The 20289-nt window shown below is 43.9% G+C and overlaps 2 protein-coding genes across 4 annotated transcripts in view; one reads left to right on the top strand and one right to left on the bottom strand.

The window, feature by feature from the left end:
* Positions 1 to 12307, bottom strand: part of LOC135542587 (gamma-aminobutyric acid receptor subunit beta-3-like) — a 30181-nt gene extending 17874 nt beyond the window's left edge. For 2 of the 3 annotated variants that reach the window (XM_064969678.1, XM_064969679.1), the window contains exons 1-3: positions 11707 to 11993; positions 11529 to 11620; positions 11324 to 11391 (exon numbers count right to left, since the gene is read on the bottom strand). In XM_064969678.1, the coding sequence (XP_064825750.1) occupies positions 11324 to 11391; positions 11529 to 11620; positions 11707 to 11786 (240 nt within the window). In that variant the 5' untranslated portion in view covers positions 11787 to 11993. Of the gene's footprint in view, positions 1 to 11323; positions 11392 to 11528; positions 11621 to 11706; positions 11994 to 12292 lie in introns of those variants that run through there. The other variant, XM_064969680.1, reaches the window with a different exon arrangement.
* Positions 12308 to 14873: 2566 nt separating this feature from the next.
* Positions 14874 to 20289, top strand: part of LOC135541684 (gamma-aminobutyric acid receptor subunit alpha-5-like) — a 29169-nt gene continuing 23753 nt past the window's right edge. Inside the window, exons 1-3 of the mRNA XM_064968001.1 lie at positions 14874 to 14878; positions 14973 to 15097; positions 16608 to 16675. Of these exons, the coding sequence (XP_064824073.1) occupies positions 14874 to 14878; positions 14973 to 15097; positions 16608 to 16675 (198 nt within the window). The remainder of the gene's footprint in view (positions 14879 to 14972; positions 15098 to 16607; positions 16676 to 20289) is intronic.

The following is a 20289-nucleotide window of genomic DNA, read 5'->3' as shown; positions in this document are numbered from 1 at the left end:
TAGCCATCACTGAGGTTCTCACAGAGAGAGAGAGAACAGCTTGTTAACCCAAGATCACTGACTATACACAAAGCTGTATTTACCTACCTATGTAGGACCAGCCAGTGTTTTAGAGCTAATTCTGCCATTTCAAAGATATAGAGTCCCCACGGGACTACATATTATCTTCAAAGAGATTCTTCTATCAAAGGGAAAGAGGAGCATCTCATTTACACATTTCCTACAGGCTACTTCCATTGTCGCGGCGCAAAAGAGCCACCTGTTCCAACGTAAACAACTGTCCCTGGTTTCAGGAAGATCAAAGCATATTAACGCTTTACTTGGTTGGGTTACAGTGCTTACTAGAACGATCGCAATCACTACAAGACCAGGGTCCGTATGTGTCAGGTGTCACAAAAGGAGGAGTGCTGATCCAGGTTTAGGTCCTCCATGTCAACGTAACCTCAATTTATTATGATCTAAAGGGCAAAACAGATCCTCGATCAGCATCCTGAGACGCGTGAACATCCTCCAGGATGAATATTACATCATCCAAAACTTGTTGTCTTAATTGAACATCACCCAGAACATTCATTATGTAATCAGTGAATTAATTAGTTCATCTCTTTCTTCTATTTTGGCTCTCTGTATATTCAATTTTGCGCCTTGTTCTTGAGAATGTCACGTGTATGAAAAATTGCCACATTTTTCACACTGCTGTCCATTTTTTTATTTTTTTATTTTATTTCACCTTTAGTTAACTAGGTAGGCTAGTTGAGAACAAGTTATCATTTGCAACTGCAACCTGGCCAAGATAAAGCATAGCAATTGGACACATACAACAACACAGAGTTACACATGGAATAAACAAAACATAGTCAATAATACAGTAGAACAAAATAAAACAAAAAGTCTATATACAGTGAGTGCAAATGAGGTAAGATAAGGGATTAAGGCAATAAATAGGCCATGGTGGCGAAGTAATTACAATATAGCAATTAAACACTGGAATGGTAGATGTGCAGAAGATGAATGTGCAAGTAGAGATACTGGGGTGCAAAGGAGCAAGACAAATAAATAAATATAGTATGGGGATGAGGTAGATAGATAGATGGGCTGTTTACAGATGGGCTATGTACAGGTGCAGTGATCTGCTCTGACACCTGGTGCTTACAGCTAGTGAGGGAGATATCAGTCTCCAGCTTCAGAGATTTTTGCAGTTCGTTCCAGTCATTGGCAGCAGAGAACTGAAAGAAAAGAGGACCAAACGAGGAATTGGCTTTGGGGGTGACCAGTGAGATATACCTGCTGGAGCGCGTGCTACGAGTGGGTGCTGCTATGGTGACCAGTGACCTGAGATAAGGCGGGGCTTTACCTAGAGACTTGTAGACGACCTGTAGCCAGTGGGTTTGGCGACACGTATGAAGCGAGGGCCAACCAACGAGAGCATACAGGTCGCAATGGTGGGTAGTGTATGGGGCTTTGGTGACAAAACGGATGGCACTGTGATAGACTGCATCAAGTTTGTTGAGTAGAGTGTTGGAGGCTATTTTATAGATGACATCACCGAAGTCGAAGATCGGTAGGATGGTCAGTTTTACGAGGGTATGTTTGGCAGCATGAGTGAAGGATGCTTTGTTGCGATATAGGAAGCCAATTCTAGATTTAATTTTGGATTGGACATGCTTAATGTGAGTCTGGAAGGAGAGTTTACAGTCTAACCAGACACCTAGGTATTTGTATTTGTCCACGTATTCTAAGTCAGAGCCGTCCAGAGTAGTGATGCTGGACAGGCGAGCAGGTGCGGGCAGTGATCGGTTGAATAACATGCGTTTAGTTTTCCCTGCATTTAAGAGCAGTTGGAGGCCACGGAAGGAGAGTTGTATGGCATTGAAGCTTGTCTGGAGGTTAGTTAACACAGTGTCCAAAGAGGGGCCAGAAGGATACAGAATGGTGTCGTCTGCGTAGAGGTGTACCAGAGAATCACCAGCAGCAAGAGCAACATCATTGATGTATACAGAGAAGAGAGTCGGCCCGAGGATTGAACCCTGTGGTCCGGAGAACAGGCCCTCCGATTTGACACACTGAACTCTATCAGAGAAGTAGTTGGTAAACCAGGCAAGGCAATCATTTGAGAAACCAAGGCTGTTGAATCTGCCAATTAGAATGTGGTGATTGACAGAGTCGAAAGCCTTGGCCAGGTAGATGAATACGGCTGCACAGTAATGTCTCTTATCGATGGAGGTTATGATGTCGTTTGGACCTTGAGAGTGGCTGAGGTGCACCCATGACCAGCTCTGAAACCAGATTGCATAGCGGAGAAGGTACGGTGGGATTCGAAATGGTCAGTAATCTGTTTGTTAACTTGGCTTTCGAAGACCTTAGAAATACAGGGTAGGATAGACATAGGTCTGTAGCAGTTTGTGTCTAGAGTGTCACCCCCTTTGAAGAGGGGGATGACCGAGGTAGCTTTCCAATGTTTGGGAATCTCAGACGATACAAAAGAGAGGTTGAACAGGCTAGTAATAGGGGTTGCAACAATTTTGGCAGATAATTTTAGAAAGAGAGGGTCCAGATTGTCTAGCCCGGCTGATTTGTAGGGGTCCAGATTTTGCAGCTCTTTCAGAACATCAGCTATCTGGATTTTGGTGAAGGAGAAATGGTGGGGGCTTTGGGGGGTACCGGGCAGTTGACCGAGGTAGGGGTAGCCAGGTGGAAAGCCTGGCCAGCCGTAGAGAAATGCTTATTGAAATTCTCAATTATCGTGGATTTATCGGTGGTGACAGTGCTTCCTATCTTCAGAGCAGTGGGTAGCTGGGAGGAGGTGCTCTTATTCTCCATGGACTTTACAGTGTCCCAGAACTATTTTGAGTTAGTACTACAGGATGCAAATTTATGTTTGAAAAAGCTAGCCTTAGCTTTCCTAACTGCCTGTGTATATTTGATCCTTGCTTCCCTGAAAAGTTGCATATCACGGGGGCTATTCGATGCTCATGCAGAACGCCACAGGATGTTTTTGTGCTGGTCAAGGGCAGACAGGTCTGGAGTGAACCAAGGACTATATCTATTCCTAGTTCAATTTTATTTGAATGGGGCATGCTTATTTAAGATGGTGAGGAAGGCACTTTTAAAGAATAGCCAGGGCATCATCTACTGACAAGATGAGATCAATGTCATTTCCAGGATACACAGCCAGGTCTTTAGAAAGGCCTGCTTGCAGAAGTGTTTTAAGGAGCGTTTGAGTGATGAGTGGAGGCCGTTTGACCGCTGACCCATTACGAATGCAGGCAATGAGGCATTGGTCGCTGAGATCTTGATTGAAAACAGCAGAGGTGTATTGGAGGGTGAGTTAATTAGGATGACATCTATGAGGGTGCCCGTGTTTACGGATTTGGAGTTGTACCTGGTAGGTTCATTGATAATTTGTGTGAGATTAAGGGCATCAAGCTTGGATTGTAGGATGGCCGAGGTGTTAAGCATGTCCTAGTTTAGGTCACCTAGTAGCACGAGCTCAGAAGATAGGGAGGGCAATCTGGATTAACCTGGATTAACCTCTACATCACCAGAAGAACAGAGGAGAAGTAGGATAAGGGTACGGCTAAATGCAATATGAACTGGCCGTCTAGCACGTTCGGAACAGAGAGTAAAAGGTGCAGGTTTCTGTGCACGATAGCATGGATTACAGGTATAGTGTACAGACAAAGGTACGGTAGGATGTGAGTACATTGGAGGTAAACCTAGGCATTGAGAAATGATGATAGATATATAGTCTCTAGAGACGTTTAAACCAGGTGATATCATTGCATATGTAGGAGGTGGAACAACATGGTTGGTTAAGGCATATTGAGCAGGGCTAGAGGCTCTACAGTGAAATAAGACAGTAATCTCTAACCAGGACAGTAATGGATGAGGCATATTGATATTTTAGAGAGGCATGCATAGCCAGGTGAACATATGGGTCCAGTGAGTGGTTGGGCTGACTGGGAACACAGCGATTCAGACAGTTAGCAGGCCGATGCTAACATGCTAACAGTTAGTAGGCCGGTGCTAAACAAGCTATCAGTTAGCAGACCAGGTTAGCAAGCAAGCAGTTAGCAGGGGCTGGCAGTTAGCAGACCAGGGCAGGCAAGCAAGAAGTTAGCAGGGGCTAGCAATTAGTAGACCGGGGCTAGCAAGTTAGCCTTTGGCAGACGTCGCGATGGGGGTAAGTCTGTTTCTGCCTCTTCGTTGGGTGATGCTGCTAGACCAGTCGTGGAATTAGTAGGGTTCCAAGTAGCTCTAGGTAGCTAGCAGGTTAGCAGAATGGGCATTCAGCGGGCGTCGCGCCTGAGGGGCCTGTTAGAATCCATTGATTATTGATTGCCATTACCATTAGTATGTATCTATTTATTCTGCTACTGGTCACTATTACAATATTAAATTGGCAGAGCAAAAACCAAGCCATGAGGTCGAAGGAATTGTCCGTAGAGCACAGAGACAGGATTGTCTCAAGGTACAGATCTGGGTAAGGGTCCCCCAAAATTTCTGCAGCATTGAAGGTTCCCAAGAACACAGTGGCCTCAACCAAGATGGCGTAGCAGCAAGACGTGTTTGTTTTTGTCCCGTGTAAATATTCAGCTTTTAAAAATGTTCTGTATACATTTCAATCTCTTTTTCCATTTTCAAATTAAGTATACCTTCCTGCAACCCACCTCACCCAACGTGGTATGGATCTGCTATTTTTTTAGACCTTATAACTGGTACCTGCATCAGAAGCTATCCTTCAGAAGCTAGCCATCTAATTAGCTACTAGCTATTTAGTCATTGTTAGTCACTGCTAGCAGTCTTTACCATTAGCACAGACACCAGCCGCTTTAGCCTGGATATCCCAGATAATATCTGCCAGTCTGCACAGTGCGATATCTGAACATATCGAACTGCTTTTTTCCTCCACTACATCACTGGATTCCTGCCGGATGCTCTGGACCATTACACCGGATCATCGCAGCTAGCTAGCTGCTACCGAGTGGCTATTGTTGATAACGCCTTTGTCCAGATGAAAGCACCAATTAGCCTCGAGCTAGGCCCATTCCCCCGGCTAGCAAACAAAATACACCAACTACAATACCTCTCTTGCCAATTGGCCTGGACCTTTGTCGACTCCGAGCCCCGCCGATCCATCACGACTGGTCTGCTGACGTATTTCGGCCGATGTGCTCTCAACCGGCCTCTGCCTTTGTTGATGTCGGTGAGGACCCAGCTACTAGCCCCAGCCCGCTAACTCTCTGAGCGCCGTGTCTCCTGCTCGCCCTTGACCAGCACAAAAACATCCTGTGGCGCACTTCACTAGCTTCGAATAGTCCCCGCGATATGTAACTTTTCAGAAGTCAAGAAAAAATATACACAGTCAGTTAGGAAAGCAAAGGCTAGCTTTTTCAAACAGAAATTTGCATCCTGCAGCACTAATTCCAAAACGTTTTGGGACACTATAAAGTCCATGGAGAATAAGAGCACCTCCTCTCAGCTGCCCACTGAGCTGAGGCTAGGAAACACTGTCACCACCGATAAATCCACGATAATTGAGAATTTCAATAAGCATTTCTCTACGGCTGGCCACACTTTCCACCTGTCTACCCCAACCCCGGCCAACAGCTCTGCATCCCTCCGCAGCAACTGGATTGATGGCAGCATTCACGCAAAACTGAAAGCGCGAACCACTGCTTTTAAACAGGGCAAGGCGACTGGAAACATGACCGAATACAAATAGTGTAGCTATTCCCTCCACAAGGCAATCAAACAAGCTAAGCATCAGTATAGAGACAAAGTAGAGTCACAATTCTTTGGTTCAGACACGAGAGGTATGTGGCAGGGTCTACAGTCAATCACGGACCATAAAAAGAAAACCAGACAAACTAAACAACTTCTTTGCTCACTTTAGGACAATACAGTGTCACGGACACGGCCCACTACCAAAACCTGCGAGCTCTCGTTCACTGCAGCCAACGTGAGTAAAACATTTAAACATGTTAACCCTCGCAAGGCTGCCGGCCCAGATGGCATCCCTAGCCACGTCCTCAGAGCATGCGCAGACCAGCTGGATGGTGTGTTTACGGACATATTCAATCAATCCTTATCCCAGTCTGCTGTTCCCACATGCTTCAAGTGGGCCACCATTATTCCTGTTCCCAAGGAAGCTAAGGCAACTGAGCTAAATGACTATCGCCCCGTAGCACTCACTTCCGTCATCATGAAGTACTTTGATAGACTAGTCAAGGACCATATCACATCCACCCTACCTGACACCCTAGACCTACTCCAATTTGCTTAGTGCCCGAATAGGTCCACAGACAACGCAATCGCAATCACACTGCACACTGCCCTAACCCATCTGGACAAGAGGAATACCTATGTAAGAATGCTGTTCATGGACCACAGCTCATCATTTAACACCATAGTACCATCCAAACTCGTCATTAAGCTCGAGACCCTGGGTCTCGACCCCGCCCTGTGCAACTGGGTCCTGGACTTCCTGAGGGGCCCCCCCAGGTGGTGAGGGTAGGAAACAACATCCCCACCCCGCTGATCCTCAACACTGGGGCCCCACAACGGTGTGTTCTCAGCCCTCTCCTGTACTCCCTGTTCACTCATGACTGCGTGGCCATGCATGCCTCCAACTCAATCATCAAGTTTGCAGACGACACTACAGTGGTAAGCTTGATTACCAAAAATGACGAGACGGTCTACAGGGAGGAGGTGAGGGCCCTCGGAGTGTGGTGTCAGGAAAATAACCTCACACTCAATATCAACAAAACAAAGGAGATGATCGTGGACTTCAGGAAACAGCAGAGGGAGCAGCCCTCTATCCACATCAACGGGACAGTAGTGGAGAAGGTGGAACATGTTTAGTTCCTCGGCGTACACATCTCGGACAAACTGAATTGGTCCACCCACACAGACAGCATGGGGAAGAAGGCGGAGCAGCGCCTCTTCAACCTCAGGAGGAAATTTGGCTTGTCACCAAAAAACTCACAAACTTTTACAGATGCACAATTGAGAGCATCCTGTCGGACTGTATCACCTGGTACGGCAACTGCTCTGCCCACAACTGCAAGGCTCTCCAGAGGGTAGTGAGGTCTGCACAACGCATCACCGGGGGCAACTACCTGCCCTCCAGGACACCTACACCACCCGATGTCACAGGAAGGCCAAAAAGATCCTCAAGGACAACAACCACCCAAGCCACTGCCTGTTCACCCCGCTATCATCCAGTAGGCAAGGTCAGTACAGGTGCATCAAAGCTGGGACTGAGAGGCTGAAAAACAGCTTCTATCTCAAGAACATCAGACTGTTAAACAGCCATCACTAACATTGAGTGGCTGCTGCCAACATACTGACTCAAATCTCTAGCCACATTAATAATTAAAAATTGGATGTAATAAATGTATCACAAGCCACTTTAAACAATGCCACTTTATATGTTTGCATACCCTACATTACTCATCCCATATGTATATACTGTACTCTATACCATCTACTGCATCTTGCCTATGCCGTTCGGCTATCGCTCATCCATATATTTTTATGTACATATTCTTATTCATTCTTTTACACTTGTGTGTTTAAGGTAGTTCTTGTGAAATTGTTAGATTACTTGTTAGATATTACTGCATGGTCGGAACGAGAAGCACAAGCATTTCGCTACACTCGCATTAACATCTGCTAACCATGTGTATGTGACAAATAAAATTTGATTTGATTTAATTTGATTTCTCTATATACAGTGGGGCAAAAAAGTATTTAGTCAGCCACCAATTGTGCAAGTTCTACCACTTAGAAAGATGAGAGAGGCCTGTAATTTTCATCATAGGTACACTTCAACTATGACAGACAAAATGAGAGAAAAAAATCCAGAAAATCACATTGTAGGATTTTTCATGAATATATTTGCAAATTATGGTGGAAAATAAGTATTTGGTCAATAACAAAAGTTTATCTCAATACTTTGTTATATACCCTTTGTTGGCAATGACAGAGGTCAAACATTTTCTGTAAGTCTTCACAATGTTTTCACACACTGTTGCTGGTATTTTGGCCCATTTTGGCCCTGTAGAGCAGTGATGTTTTGGGGCTGTTGCTGGGCAACACGGACTTTCAACTCCCTCCAAAGATTTTCTATGGGGTTGAGATCTGGCTAGGCCACTCCAGGACCTTGAAATGCTTCTTACGAAGCCACTCCTTCGTTGCCCGGGAGGTGTGTTTGGGATCATTGTCATGCTGAAAGACCCAGCCACGTTTCATCTTCAATGCGCTTGCTGATGGAAGGAGGTTTTCAATCAAAATCTCACTATACATGGCCCAATTAATTCTTTCCTTTACACGAATCAGTCGTCCTGGTCCCTTTGCAGAAGAACAGCCCCAAAGCATGATGTTTCCACCCCCATGCTTCACAGTAGGTATGGTGTTCTTTGGATGCAACTCAGCATTCTTTGTCCTCCAAACACGACGAGTTGAGTTTTTACCAAAAAGTTATATTTTGGTTTCATCTGACCATATGACATTCTTCCAATCTTCTTCTGGATCATCCAAATGCTCTCCAGCAAACTTCAGACGGGCCTGGACATGTACTTGCTTAAGAAGGGGGACACGTCTGGCACTGCAGGATTTGAGTCCCTGGCGGTGTAGTGTGTTACTGATGATAGGCATTGTTACTTTGGTCCCAGCTCTCTGCAGGTCCCCCCGTGTGGTTCTGAGATTTTTGCTCACCGTTCTTGGGATCATTTTGACCCCACGGGGTGAGAACACAATGGTTACTCTGACAGAGCTCTAGAGTTCCTCTGTGGCGATGGGAGAAACTTCCAGAAGGACAACCATCTCTGCAGCACTCCACCAACCAGGCCTTTATGGTAGAGTGGCCAGACTGAAGCCACTCCTCGGTAAAAGGGACATGACAGCCCGCTAGGAGTTTGCCAAAAGGCACCTAAAGACTCTCAGACCATGAGAACCAAGATTCTCTGGTCTGATGAAACCAAGATTGAACCCTGGCACCTGGCACCATCCCTACAGTGAAACGTGGTGGTGGCAGCATCATGCTGTGGGGATGTTTTTCAGTGGCAGGGACAGGGAGGCTAGTCAAGATCGAGAAGAAGATGAACGGAGCAAAGTACAGAGAGATCCTTGATGAAACCTGTTCCAGAGTGCTCCGGAACTCAGACTGGGGCAAAGGTTCACCTTCCAACAGGACAACCCTAAGCACACTGCCAAGACAATGCAGGAGTGGCGTCAGGTCAAGTCTCTGAATGATCTTGAGTGGCCCAGCCAGAGCCCAGACTTGAACCCAATCGAACATCTCAGGAGAGACCTGAAAATAGCTGTGCAGCAACGCTCCGGATCGAACCTGACAGAGCTTGAGAGGATCTGCAGAGAAGAATGGAAGAAACTCCCCATCTTTCCCAAATACAGGTGTGCCAAGCTTGTAGCGTCATACCCAAAAAGACTTGATGCTATAATCGCTGCAAGAGGTGCGTCAACAAAGTACTGAGTAAAGGGTCAGAATATTTATGTAAATGTGATATGTTTTTTAAAATTATCTCACATCGTAGTTATTATTTAAATATGTTTTTGTTATCTATATTATTATTATTATTAATTATTATTAACACTGCATTCTCAAGGTAAGAAATTCACTGTACTGTAGTTTCCTGCGCACATGGCGAATTAAGTGGCTTCTCACCTGAAATGCCAGTCCCAGATAGGGGAGCAGCCCAGAGATCATTATTTCTGATAGAAACGCGAACAGCTGCTGTGCACATGCTGCGCCACTTTCCAGGATACACACTGCACATGCACAGTTGTAAGAAGTTGAGCCCAGGCAGGTGTATTCAAAGACAAGCCACAGATGCATGGGGGGTTAAAGGTGTGTGCGGAGTGGGGGGTGTAGAGGTACGTGTGTGTGTGTGCGTGCGAGCACGTGCGTTCGTGAGAGAGCTTGAGAGTGAAAGAGAGAGAGAGAGCTTGAGAGAGTGAGAGAGAGCGAGAAAGAGAGAGAGCTGGGAGAGAGAGTGAGTAAAGAAAATCGTATTCAAGGTTTCAAAGACCTCTCTGATGAGAACAAACTACCCGGCCTGTTGGGGGAGGACGCAGAGAGCTCTGCGTTGGCAGGGCACTTCATTGCTGCCTGCCATAAGATGAGGTACAGTGTCTGTCAGACCAACCAACCTGCACATGTCCTCTAACCCATTGTTCAATGTATGGTTATTTTGACCCTTGATTATCATTATTGCTGTTATCCTGTTGACAATAGATTATTATTATTTTAATGATGTTAATATTGTAAATCTCCAAAGTAAGCTTTGGCAATATGTACATTGTTACTTCAGGTCAAAAAGGCAAATTGAATTGAATTGAGAGAGAGAGAGAGAGAGAGAGAGAGAGAGAGAGAGAGAGAGAGAGAGAGAGAGAGAGAGAGAGAGAGAGAGCGAGAGAGAGAGAGAGAGCGAGAGAGAGAGAGAGAGAGAGAGAGAGAGAGAGAGAGAGGGAGAGAGAGAGAGAGAGAGAGAGAGAGAGAGAGAGAGAGAGAGAGAGAGAGAGAGAGGAGAGAGCGAGAGAGAGAGAGAGAGAGAGAGAGAGAGAGAGAGAGCGGAGAGAGAGAGAGAGCGAGAGAGCGAGAGAGAGAGAGAGAGAGAGAGAGAGAGAGAGAGAGTGAGAGAGAGAGTGGAGAGAGAGAGCGAGCGAGAGAGAGAGAGAGAGAAAGAGCGAGAGAGCGAGAGAGAGCGAGAGAGAGAGAGAGAGAGAGAGATAGAGAGAGAGAGCGAGAGAGAGAGAGAGCGGAGGAGAGAGCGAGAGAGAGAGAGAGAGAGAGAGAGAGAGAGAGAGAGAGAGAGAGAGAGAGAGAATGACTATGTCTAAGCTTCTAATACTCCTCTTTGAAGTGCTGGAGTTGCTGAACATACTGTACTTTTCACTTTCCAATGCCACATACCAATACAGTTAGCAAAACTGACGAACAAGATCAAGGGGAGAATGACTCAGAAATGTTGAGTTGAGTTACATACAAACACAAGACAACTGACAAAAGAGTGCAGAGCAGAGTACCACTCTGCATCCTAAATGTAGACCATATCTTTTCAGCACTAGTCTGATGGACAGCGGCTGGTATCTAACGTGATATTGGCTGAATAAAAACATTGTGAAACATAGTTAGGCACACAATAACTCTAATTGTAGGACATTATTGTATGACTTTGAATGAAAGTTTATGCAGTTCGTGAATCCCAGGAGAAACATATTCAAGTACTATATGAAAGTGGGCAAAGCAAAAATAACAATTGTGTGTCCCAATGTTTACAGTATGGGGGGGTTCACTCACCATGTTGACTTCGGATACCATGTCTATGCTCGCCACATCTATACTCATGCCAACTGCAACAGGGGCCCCTGTAATGCAAATGCATGGTATAATTTACAATGACAATTCATTCGAGAAATGGCTGCAATATGAGCCCAAGATGTGCGAATCTGCATAGTAAACATGGACACGCTGCAACATGGTTGCCCCACTTTTGAAAACGTACCTCCAAAGTCTGGTCGAAGACGAATATCATATCCCTTTAGTAGTTTGTCCACCGTCTCTTTCACAAAAGACATGTTCCCTGGTTCATTCACGCTGAAACAACAACAAAAAAGATTATGTTTACTACAAAATTGCACGTTCGTTTTTCCCGTCACACTTTTACTAGAGAAATCACTCACCTTTGTGCGCAACAAACGACAGCTACAATCACTGGTGCTGAAAGAACACTAAATAATTTCCCACTCAGAAAAGCCCACATTCCTTACTGTTTAGGTGGAAAAAAAGTGCAACGCAAAAACGGTACAATATGTTTACAAATCAGATTATTCCATTGGCAAGTTCTCGTGGAGGAAGTCGTTGGCTTTTCAGACCCTTCAGATCTGTTCGGTTTGACATCCCTCGTATTTCGGATTTCTATCCTCTCTCTCTATGCAACCGGGAGACATGAAAGAACTATACTCCTCACTGAAATGTATGTAGGCTACTGGCAAAGACGCCACCGGTGGAGGCAGTAAAGGTAATGGCTTGGATTGGAGCCAACCCGCTCACTCCAGATATTCATCTAATTGACTCTAAACCTGAATATGTTCTAATCCCTAAGATTTCACATAATGGGACAAATAGATGTAGGCCTAGACTGAATTGCTATACCTGATGCAAAGTGTCATAAGGGGTCTATCTCCCTTCCTCCAAGCCCCATTCAATAATCAAAATCGACCATTCGAGACCGTGGGGACTGTCAGTCTAACTGACTGATGTACTTACCTGGTATCATAGATTGCAAACAACTTCTTGTTTCCATCGACTGCATTCCTGGGGGAATGGGGGTGGGGGGGGGGGGGTGGACGAAAAGAGGAAATATGACTCAGTACAACACTTTCATTTACACCTGCACAGTCACACAAGGTGATTATGATTTATATATACGGTGATAACGCACACCTGGTAACATACAGCACAGTGTAAAGTCTGTAATTGAGTCCATTCAGTTGTAGGCGTCGCTATAGTAGGTATGCAGTGGGTTAATTGTTTTTGGACCATGTGATGTTCTTATAATAGGACACACTTGGCATACTCTCTTTCTCAAACACTGGACGAGCTTTATATGATAAGTATTGTACTTTAGGAATGAGTGTTTTCCATGCACAAGTTAGTTTCAGCACCACCCGATGGAATTACGGTAGGGTCAGAACGCGCTATAGGGACGGAGCTGAACAGCTCAAACATGGAGCGGAAACACCTTAGCACCACTTAAATAACTCAGACATACCTAGCAATTTACAAGACAGTGCAACATGTGTCTACTTGGTGCAAATAATTCACGCATTATAGATATGTCAAACTGAACTGTCAACTATTGATTGTAATGAATACCGTGCTACAGTAGAGTGAAATATGATTAGTCAGCATAATGTTCTGTCAAAAGATATGGAGTGAGAGTACCCTCTCATGGCAATTGGTATAACGACTTTGTTTGATGTAGGATAACTGTAAAAAAAAAAAAAGTTGTTGTTTTTTCAGGAAAGATTGTGTAATCACACCTTTTGATAGACATTGATTTATTGCGATCCTTCTTTTAATATTTGAGTGCGTTCATTCTCGATTTCCTCGAGTCATTACCGTTATAATTCTCAATGATGGACCTTAGGCTGGTGAGTCATCGTGGCACAATAGATCGGGTCGGAATCATAGGCAGTACTCTGGAGGCAGCAGTACCATGTGCACTAAAGCTATAATAAGCGGTCATTTTCTTCTCAACAAAGCTGACGCATTTCCCACTGAATGAGAGAAAAGGCTAGGTAAACAGAGAGGACCAAAATTGAACATGTAGCTGAATAGGTAAACCGTTGTATTGGGTCCTTGGGATATAGCCTTATTTTTTTCTTCTTCTGGATGGATCAACCCACTGCCCCTCATTCATTAAATTGATTTCGACTAGACAGTATATTAGCTTGCGGGAGAGGATTACGTTTTAACTAACCACAGCAATATGTATAGGCTAGAGTAGCCTACAGTGGCAAGTAAGATAACAGGGGAAAGTTAAGTGACGCTTTGAGTTCCTGGAGGATCGTTTTCACTGTCGCACCTATGATAACGCACCGGTTAGCAAATCGTTGCAGTGTGTGCATGTGAGCGGCAACTGGAGGTGAGTGTGATTTCTGATTTAGATGGGGCGCCGGGCCGCTAGTCCGCTCTGAGTGGACAAATTACTTGAGACCAAGGGTATGTGGCACGAAAAACGTTGTTGTCACGACCAAAGATGAGGGCTCGGCATTAAAACCTCTCATCTCCAAAAGGCGGGAAGGAGGTGGCAGCACAAGACGCAAACATCTGCTTGACATGAGTAGGAAGTCAGTCAAGCAAATCAGGAGAGAACAATACACGATCGAGACTGCCTGCGGTGGCAAATATAAACGGAGAATATCTATATCCCTCTGAAGGAGCAGCAGCATACCCTTGACTTTCATTGCTGCGGGTTTTGTATCGTTTTCTAACCTGGATTTAAATCAAGATGATGGCTCTCTCTACAGGTAATTGATTTTTAACCCTCTTTTATGCATGAGGATGGCATCAGAAGCACCCTCACCCTCCTTCCCTCTTTTGTTAGGGGGGTATGAGTGTGTGGGGGGGGGGGGGGGGTCTGGGGAAAGGGAACAGCGAGGGTACATCATTAGCCTACATTGAAAACCTATTGCACTGACTGCGAATTCATACGCAGTGAGGACCACCAATACAGTGCTACTGCGAACACGAACAGTTGCAGCAAAATGGGGAGATGTTATAATACTGCTGCAACAAGGTGTTTAGCATTGGGCAAAATTAATGCACACAAGGACGTCAGCCAGGAATGTGGAAAGACATGATTGGTATATTCACAGTTTCAAAGAGTTATTGTATCAAGGTTAGCCTACTGATTACTCTTGTAGGTCCATTATAGGGCTGCTAGTTGAAAGTGTGTGTGGTCAAGTGTGTGTATTCGGGAAGGGTGGGGTACAGTATAACACCAACGTACCTACAGTATCATTAGTGTACTATAGTGTTAGTAGTACTGTAGTAATAATTGTCTGGTAGGAGTATAATGTAGGAGTATAGTGTAGGATAAGTAGGAGTGGAAGTATGATGACAATACATACTACTGAAAGTACTGATTGTGGATTACATGTTGTTATTCCCTACATAGAGGACAAAATGCCCAGCTTTTCTACAATGAAACACGTGTGGATCTCTGTCTTGCTGGTGTGTATTACATGTCACGTGGGGTAAGTGAAACGTTTACCATCCAATCTGACTATACACTGCATTACATCCTCATTGGAACAGTAGATATACTGTAACATGCCCAACAATGATGTGCTTTATTTCCATCAACACTAGCCTTGTCAAGCAGTCTCCATGTTACAGTATGTGGAACTAACCAGCCTGATTGATGTTCCGTCTTTCCCAGTCTTGGCCAGACCACAGCAGAGGCATTGAAAGAGGCAGAGGCTAATGACAACATCACCATCTTCACACGGATACTGGACGGACTGCTGGACGGCTACGACAACAGACTCAGACCAGGACTTGGAGGTAATGTATAGCGACTTACAGACCACTCTGATCCAAACTCATATCACTAGAGGTTACAGTACAATTCAGTACAATGCAATACAGTACAATGCAGTACAGTACGATGCAATGCAATACAGTACAGTACAATGCAGTATTATATCAGTATTAATTTTATTGGGGCAAATGTCATTCACTAATACTCTTGTGTTCCGCAAAATCCCTTATGTGACATTAGATTTCCTCAGAGTACACTCAAGCCAGGTGCAGCAGAACCATTGTAGCATGTTGATGCAGGAGATTTATAGAACCAAAATACAGTGTGAAATGTGAATGTTTCTGTTTCCACGTACAGTTTGTCTTTGTTAGAATTTACACTGAAATGTATTTTGGTTCTTTTGCAACTTGACGGGATTTGATGGGAAAGAGAAACACTAAGAGAGTGTGCCTGCGTGTGCACTGATTTAAAGCAATTATATTACTGTAGCCTAAAGACTATGCAGGTTATGCTGCAGCAAATTGACCTGTCACAAGAAGAAAAGTTAGCAGCTGATGAGATGATAAATGCATAGTGAACTGCGCTCCATACCGAGAGGTGTTGTGTGGCCCCACGTGGGACCAACTATATGCTTTGGAAACACCCCCTCACTTGCAGGGGGGGGGGCAAGCTCTGGGGCGTTTTCTTTTTGGTTGGGGGCCCCCTGGAGTTCACCTATCCCCCAGATAGCATATGAACACATAAGCCATGGCAAAATGATCAGCAAATTAACTTTAAAACCGCAACATTTTCTCTCAGTTTCATGGCAAAATGTGTAGAATAGCATGAGATAAGCTATTAAACTTGCTCGGACCTTGCGGGGGGGGGGGGACTGCAGTATGCCAATGCTTAGTTCATACATAATTTGTGATCCAGCATAGCATTTTCCCCCTATGTAAAATCACACTCGATAGACTTCTTGGATTCTGTGAGAAAAATAGAAGAGACTGTTCTAATATACAGAATTGCATTGACTGGAATTACATTCCAAGAGCAAAGCAATCACAGTAATAGATCAATCCTAAGTGAGAAGGAACTGCACTGCCAACACGCCATATATATCACACAGCCCCCCTCATGACCACCACCTCCATCTGCAAAAAGTAACCTTGAGGTCCAGACCTTTATTCAGACGAGAGAGAGAGGGAGTCGAAGAGTGTTCACCGGGAGATAGAAATATCCTGCATCTCTTAGAGAAGAGAAAATGTTCTTCCACCCATTTGTTCTTAGTGATTTTTTTAATCAATTCCCCCCCCCGTTCTAAATCTTGTTTTATAAATGTCGCTTATGTAACACGGATACATCCAACATGGATTTGCCAAAATGGGGTTGGAGAACAGAGCTGCACTCACTTCCTTAGAATGGTTTCTATCATTGAAGGCTGGAAAGATTTGAAATGGAAATCTCAATGCTGATTACTCGTAAATTGAATTTGTCCCTGTCTCTTGTCTCTTCATGTTCACGGTCATATTCCAAATCCCATTCTATCCACAGAAAAGGTCACGGAGATCAAAACCAATATATTTGTCACAAGCTTTGGCCCAGTTTCAGATACTGAAATGGTGAGTCAATTTACAGCCCATTTCATAATGCACGGTTTCAATGACGTCCACTAATGTAATTATTTGCGAAAGAAACTCCAAACCCTCCTGTAGATGTTACGAACACACAACAATTCTCCTAGATGCATATAAATGACATGTATTCATCTTTTTTTTTTTGTTAAGTAATACATCAATATTTTATAAAGAAATACATGACGGGTTGTTTTCCAGGATGCAGGTGAAGCACAGTCCTGGACTGAAACGTTATTTCAATGGAGAATCTGCTTTTAGTATTGTTTTTTTTCACAGCAGGAAAAGAATCCTGCAGCAACAGGAAATGTGAATTATTATGTGGATTATAATTCATGGATATTTTTGTGGGCGTTGCTACACTTTTCGTTAGGGCAAATCAAGTCTGACATTTTAAGGTGGGAATTGCAAACTTTAAAAAGCTTTTTATTGTCATCGTTCATACAGATTGTAAATCAAAGATTTTTTTGGGGGCCAAAAATATGATTATATTACTGATCGATTGATTATGACTTTGCAAATCACCCATTCTGTAGAAACTATGACAATAGAAAGGTTCAGTACTTTTGTGAAACATCACAGCACCGTTGAAATATATATGGCAAATGGAAATCCAACCTTAGTCAAATACATTTCAACTCAGTTTTTCACAAGGTCAGTTAGGATCACCACTTTATTTTAAGAATGTGAAATGTCAGAATAATAGAAGAGAGAATGATCTATTTCAACTTTTATTTCTTTCATCACATTCCCAGTGGGTCAGACATTTACATACACTCAATTAGTATTTGGTAGCATTGCCTTTAAAATGTTTTACTTGGGTCAAATATTTTGGGTAGCCTTCCACAAGCTTCCCACAAAAAGTTGGGTGAATTTTGGCCCATTCCTCCTGACAGAGCTGGTGTAACTGAGTCAGGTTTGTAGGCCTCCTTGCTCGCATACACTTTTTTTTAGTTCTGCCCACATATTTTCCATAGGATTGAGGTCAGGGCTTTGTAATGGCCACTCCAATTCCTTAACTTTGTTGTCCTTAAGCCATTTTGCCACAACTTTGGAAGTATGCTTGGTGTCATTGTCCTTTTGGAAGACCCTTTAGTGACCAATATTTCCTGACTGATGTCTTGAGATGATGCTTTAATATATCCACATCATTTTCCTGCCTCGTGATGCCATCTATTATGTGAAATGCACCAGTCTCTCCCAAAGCACCCCCACAACATGAGGCTGTCACCCCCGTGCTTCACGGTTGGGATGGTGTTCTTCATCTTGCAAGCCACCCCCTTTTTCCTCCAAACATAATGATGGTAATTATGGCCAAACAGTTATATTTTTGTTTAATCAGACCAGAGGACATTTCTCCAAAAAGTATGATCTTTGTCCCCATGTGCAGTTGCAAACTGTAGCTTGGCTTTTTTTATGGCAGTTTTGGAACAGTGGCTTCTTCCTTGCTGAGTGGCCTTTCAGGTTATGTCGATATAGGACTCGTTCTACTGTGGATATAGATACCTTTGTACCTGTTTCCTCCAGCATCTTCACAAGGTCCTTTGCTGTTGTTCTGTGATTGATTGGCACTATTCGCTCCAAAGTACGTTCATCGCTAGCAGACAAAACGCGTCTCCTTCCTGAGTGGTATGACGGCTGCGTGATCCCATTGTGTTTATACTTGTGTACTATTGTTTGTACAGATGAAGGTGGTACCTTCAGGCGTTTGGAAATTGCTCCCAAGGTGTGAACCAGACTTGTGGAGGTCTACGATTGTTTTTCAGAGGTCTTGGCTGATGTCCTCTGGACTGTGCCTTTAAACAGCTTGCAAACTTCTGACCCACTGGAATTGTGATACAGTGAATTAAAAGTGAAATAATCTGTCTGTAAACAATTGTTGGAAAAATGACTTGTGTCATGCACAAAGTAGATGTCCTAACCGACTTGCCAAAACTATAGTTTGTTAACAAGAAATTTGTGGAGTGATTGAAAAATGAGTTTTAATGACTCCAACCTAAGTGTATGTAAACTTCAACTTCAACTGTATGGGAAGGGTTGACTAGAGCTGAAGGGTGGGACTAATAACAACAAGATAACAAATGTAAATACACACTGTGTCCGTAAAATGTATATAGGTTCAAAACTTTAGTGAAAAAGCACAGTAAAAAATACAAGGCAAATAGAAATCAAACTGGATGGTCTTCAGAAATAGGCGGGAGGAGTTGAGGGTAGTGGAAGGATAGGAGTAAAAACAAATAAAAGATAACTATTGCAAAATATATTGTGTCTAAAAAGTACAGTGCCTTCAGAAGGTGTTCAGACCCCTTGACTTTTTCCACATTTGTTAGGTTACAGCCTTAGTCCCTTTACTCAGGACTTTGTTGAAACACCTTTGGCAGCGATTACAGCTTCGAGACTTCTTGGGTATAAAGCTACATGCTTGGCACACCTGTATTTGGGGAGTTTCTCCCATTCTTATGTGCAGATCCTCTCAAGCTCTGTCAGGTTGGATGGGGAGCGTTGCTGCACAGCTGTTTTCAGGTCTCTCCAAGAGATGTTCGATCGGGTTCAAGTCCGGGCTCTGGCTGGGCCACTCAAGGACATTCAGAGACTTGTCCCAAAGCCACTCCTGCGTTATCTTGGCTGCGTGCTTAGGCTCGTTCTCCTGTTGGAAGGTGAACCTTTGCCCCAGTTTGAGGTCCTGAGCGCTCTGGAGCAGATTTTAATTAAGGATCACTCTGTACTTTGCTCCGTTCATCTTTGCCTCGATCCTGACTTGTCTCCCAATCCCCACAGCATGATGCTGCCACCACCATGCTTCACCGTAGTGATGGTGCCAGGTTTCCTCCAGACATGATGCTTGGCATTCAGGCCAAAAGGTTCAATCTTGGTTTCATCAAACCAGAGAATCTTGTTTCTCATGGTCTGAGAGTCTTTAGGTGCCTTTTGGCAAACTCCAAGTGGGCTGTCATGTGCCTTTTACTGAGGAATGGCTTCCGTCAGGTCACTCTTCCATAAAGGCCTGATTGGTGGAATGCTGCAGAGATGGTTGTCCTTCTGGAAGATTCTCCTTTCTCCACAGAGGAACTCTAGAGCTCTGTCAGAGTGACCATTGTGTTCTTGGTCACCTCCCTGACCAATTCTTCTCGACCGGAAGAGTCTTGGTGGTTCCAAACTTCTTCCATTTAAGAATGATGGTGACCACTGTGTTCTTAGGGACTCCAATGCTGCAGAACATTTTTGGAACCCTTCCCCAGATCTGTGCCTTGACACAATCCTGTCTCGGAGCTCTACGGACAATTCCTTCAACCTCAGGGTTTGGTTTTTGCTCTGACATGCACTGTGGGACTTTATATAGACAGTTGTGTGCCTTTCCAAATCATGTCCAATCAATTGAATTTACCACAGGTGGACTCCAATCAAGTTGTAGAAACATCAAGAATGATCAATGGAAACAGGATGTCAATTTTGAGTCTCAAAGCAAATGGTCTGAATACTTATGTAAATACATTTTTTTATTTATATATTGTTTTAGCAAAAATGTCAACCTGTTTTTGCTTTGTAATTATGGGGTATTGTGTGTAGATTGCGAAGGATTATTGATTCTTCAATCCATTTTA

Source organism: Oncorhynchus masou, chromosome 6, assembly GCF_036934945.1.
Source record: "Oncorhynchus masou masou isolate Uvic2021 chromosome 6, UVic_Omas_1.1, whole genome shotgun sequence".
In the NCBI taxonomy this organism is placed as follows: Eukaryota; Metazoa; Chordata; class Actinopteri; order Salmoniformes; family Salmonidae; genus Oncorhynchus; species Oncorhynchus masou.
This window is presented reverse-complemented; position numbering and strand designations above follow the sequence as displayed.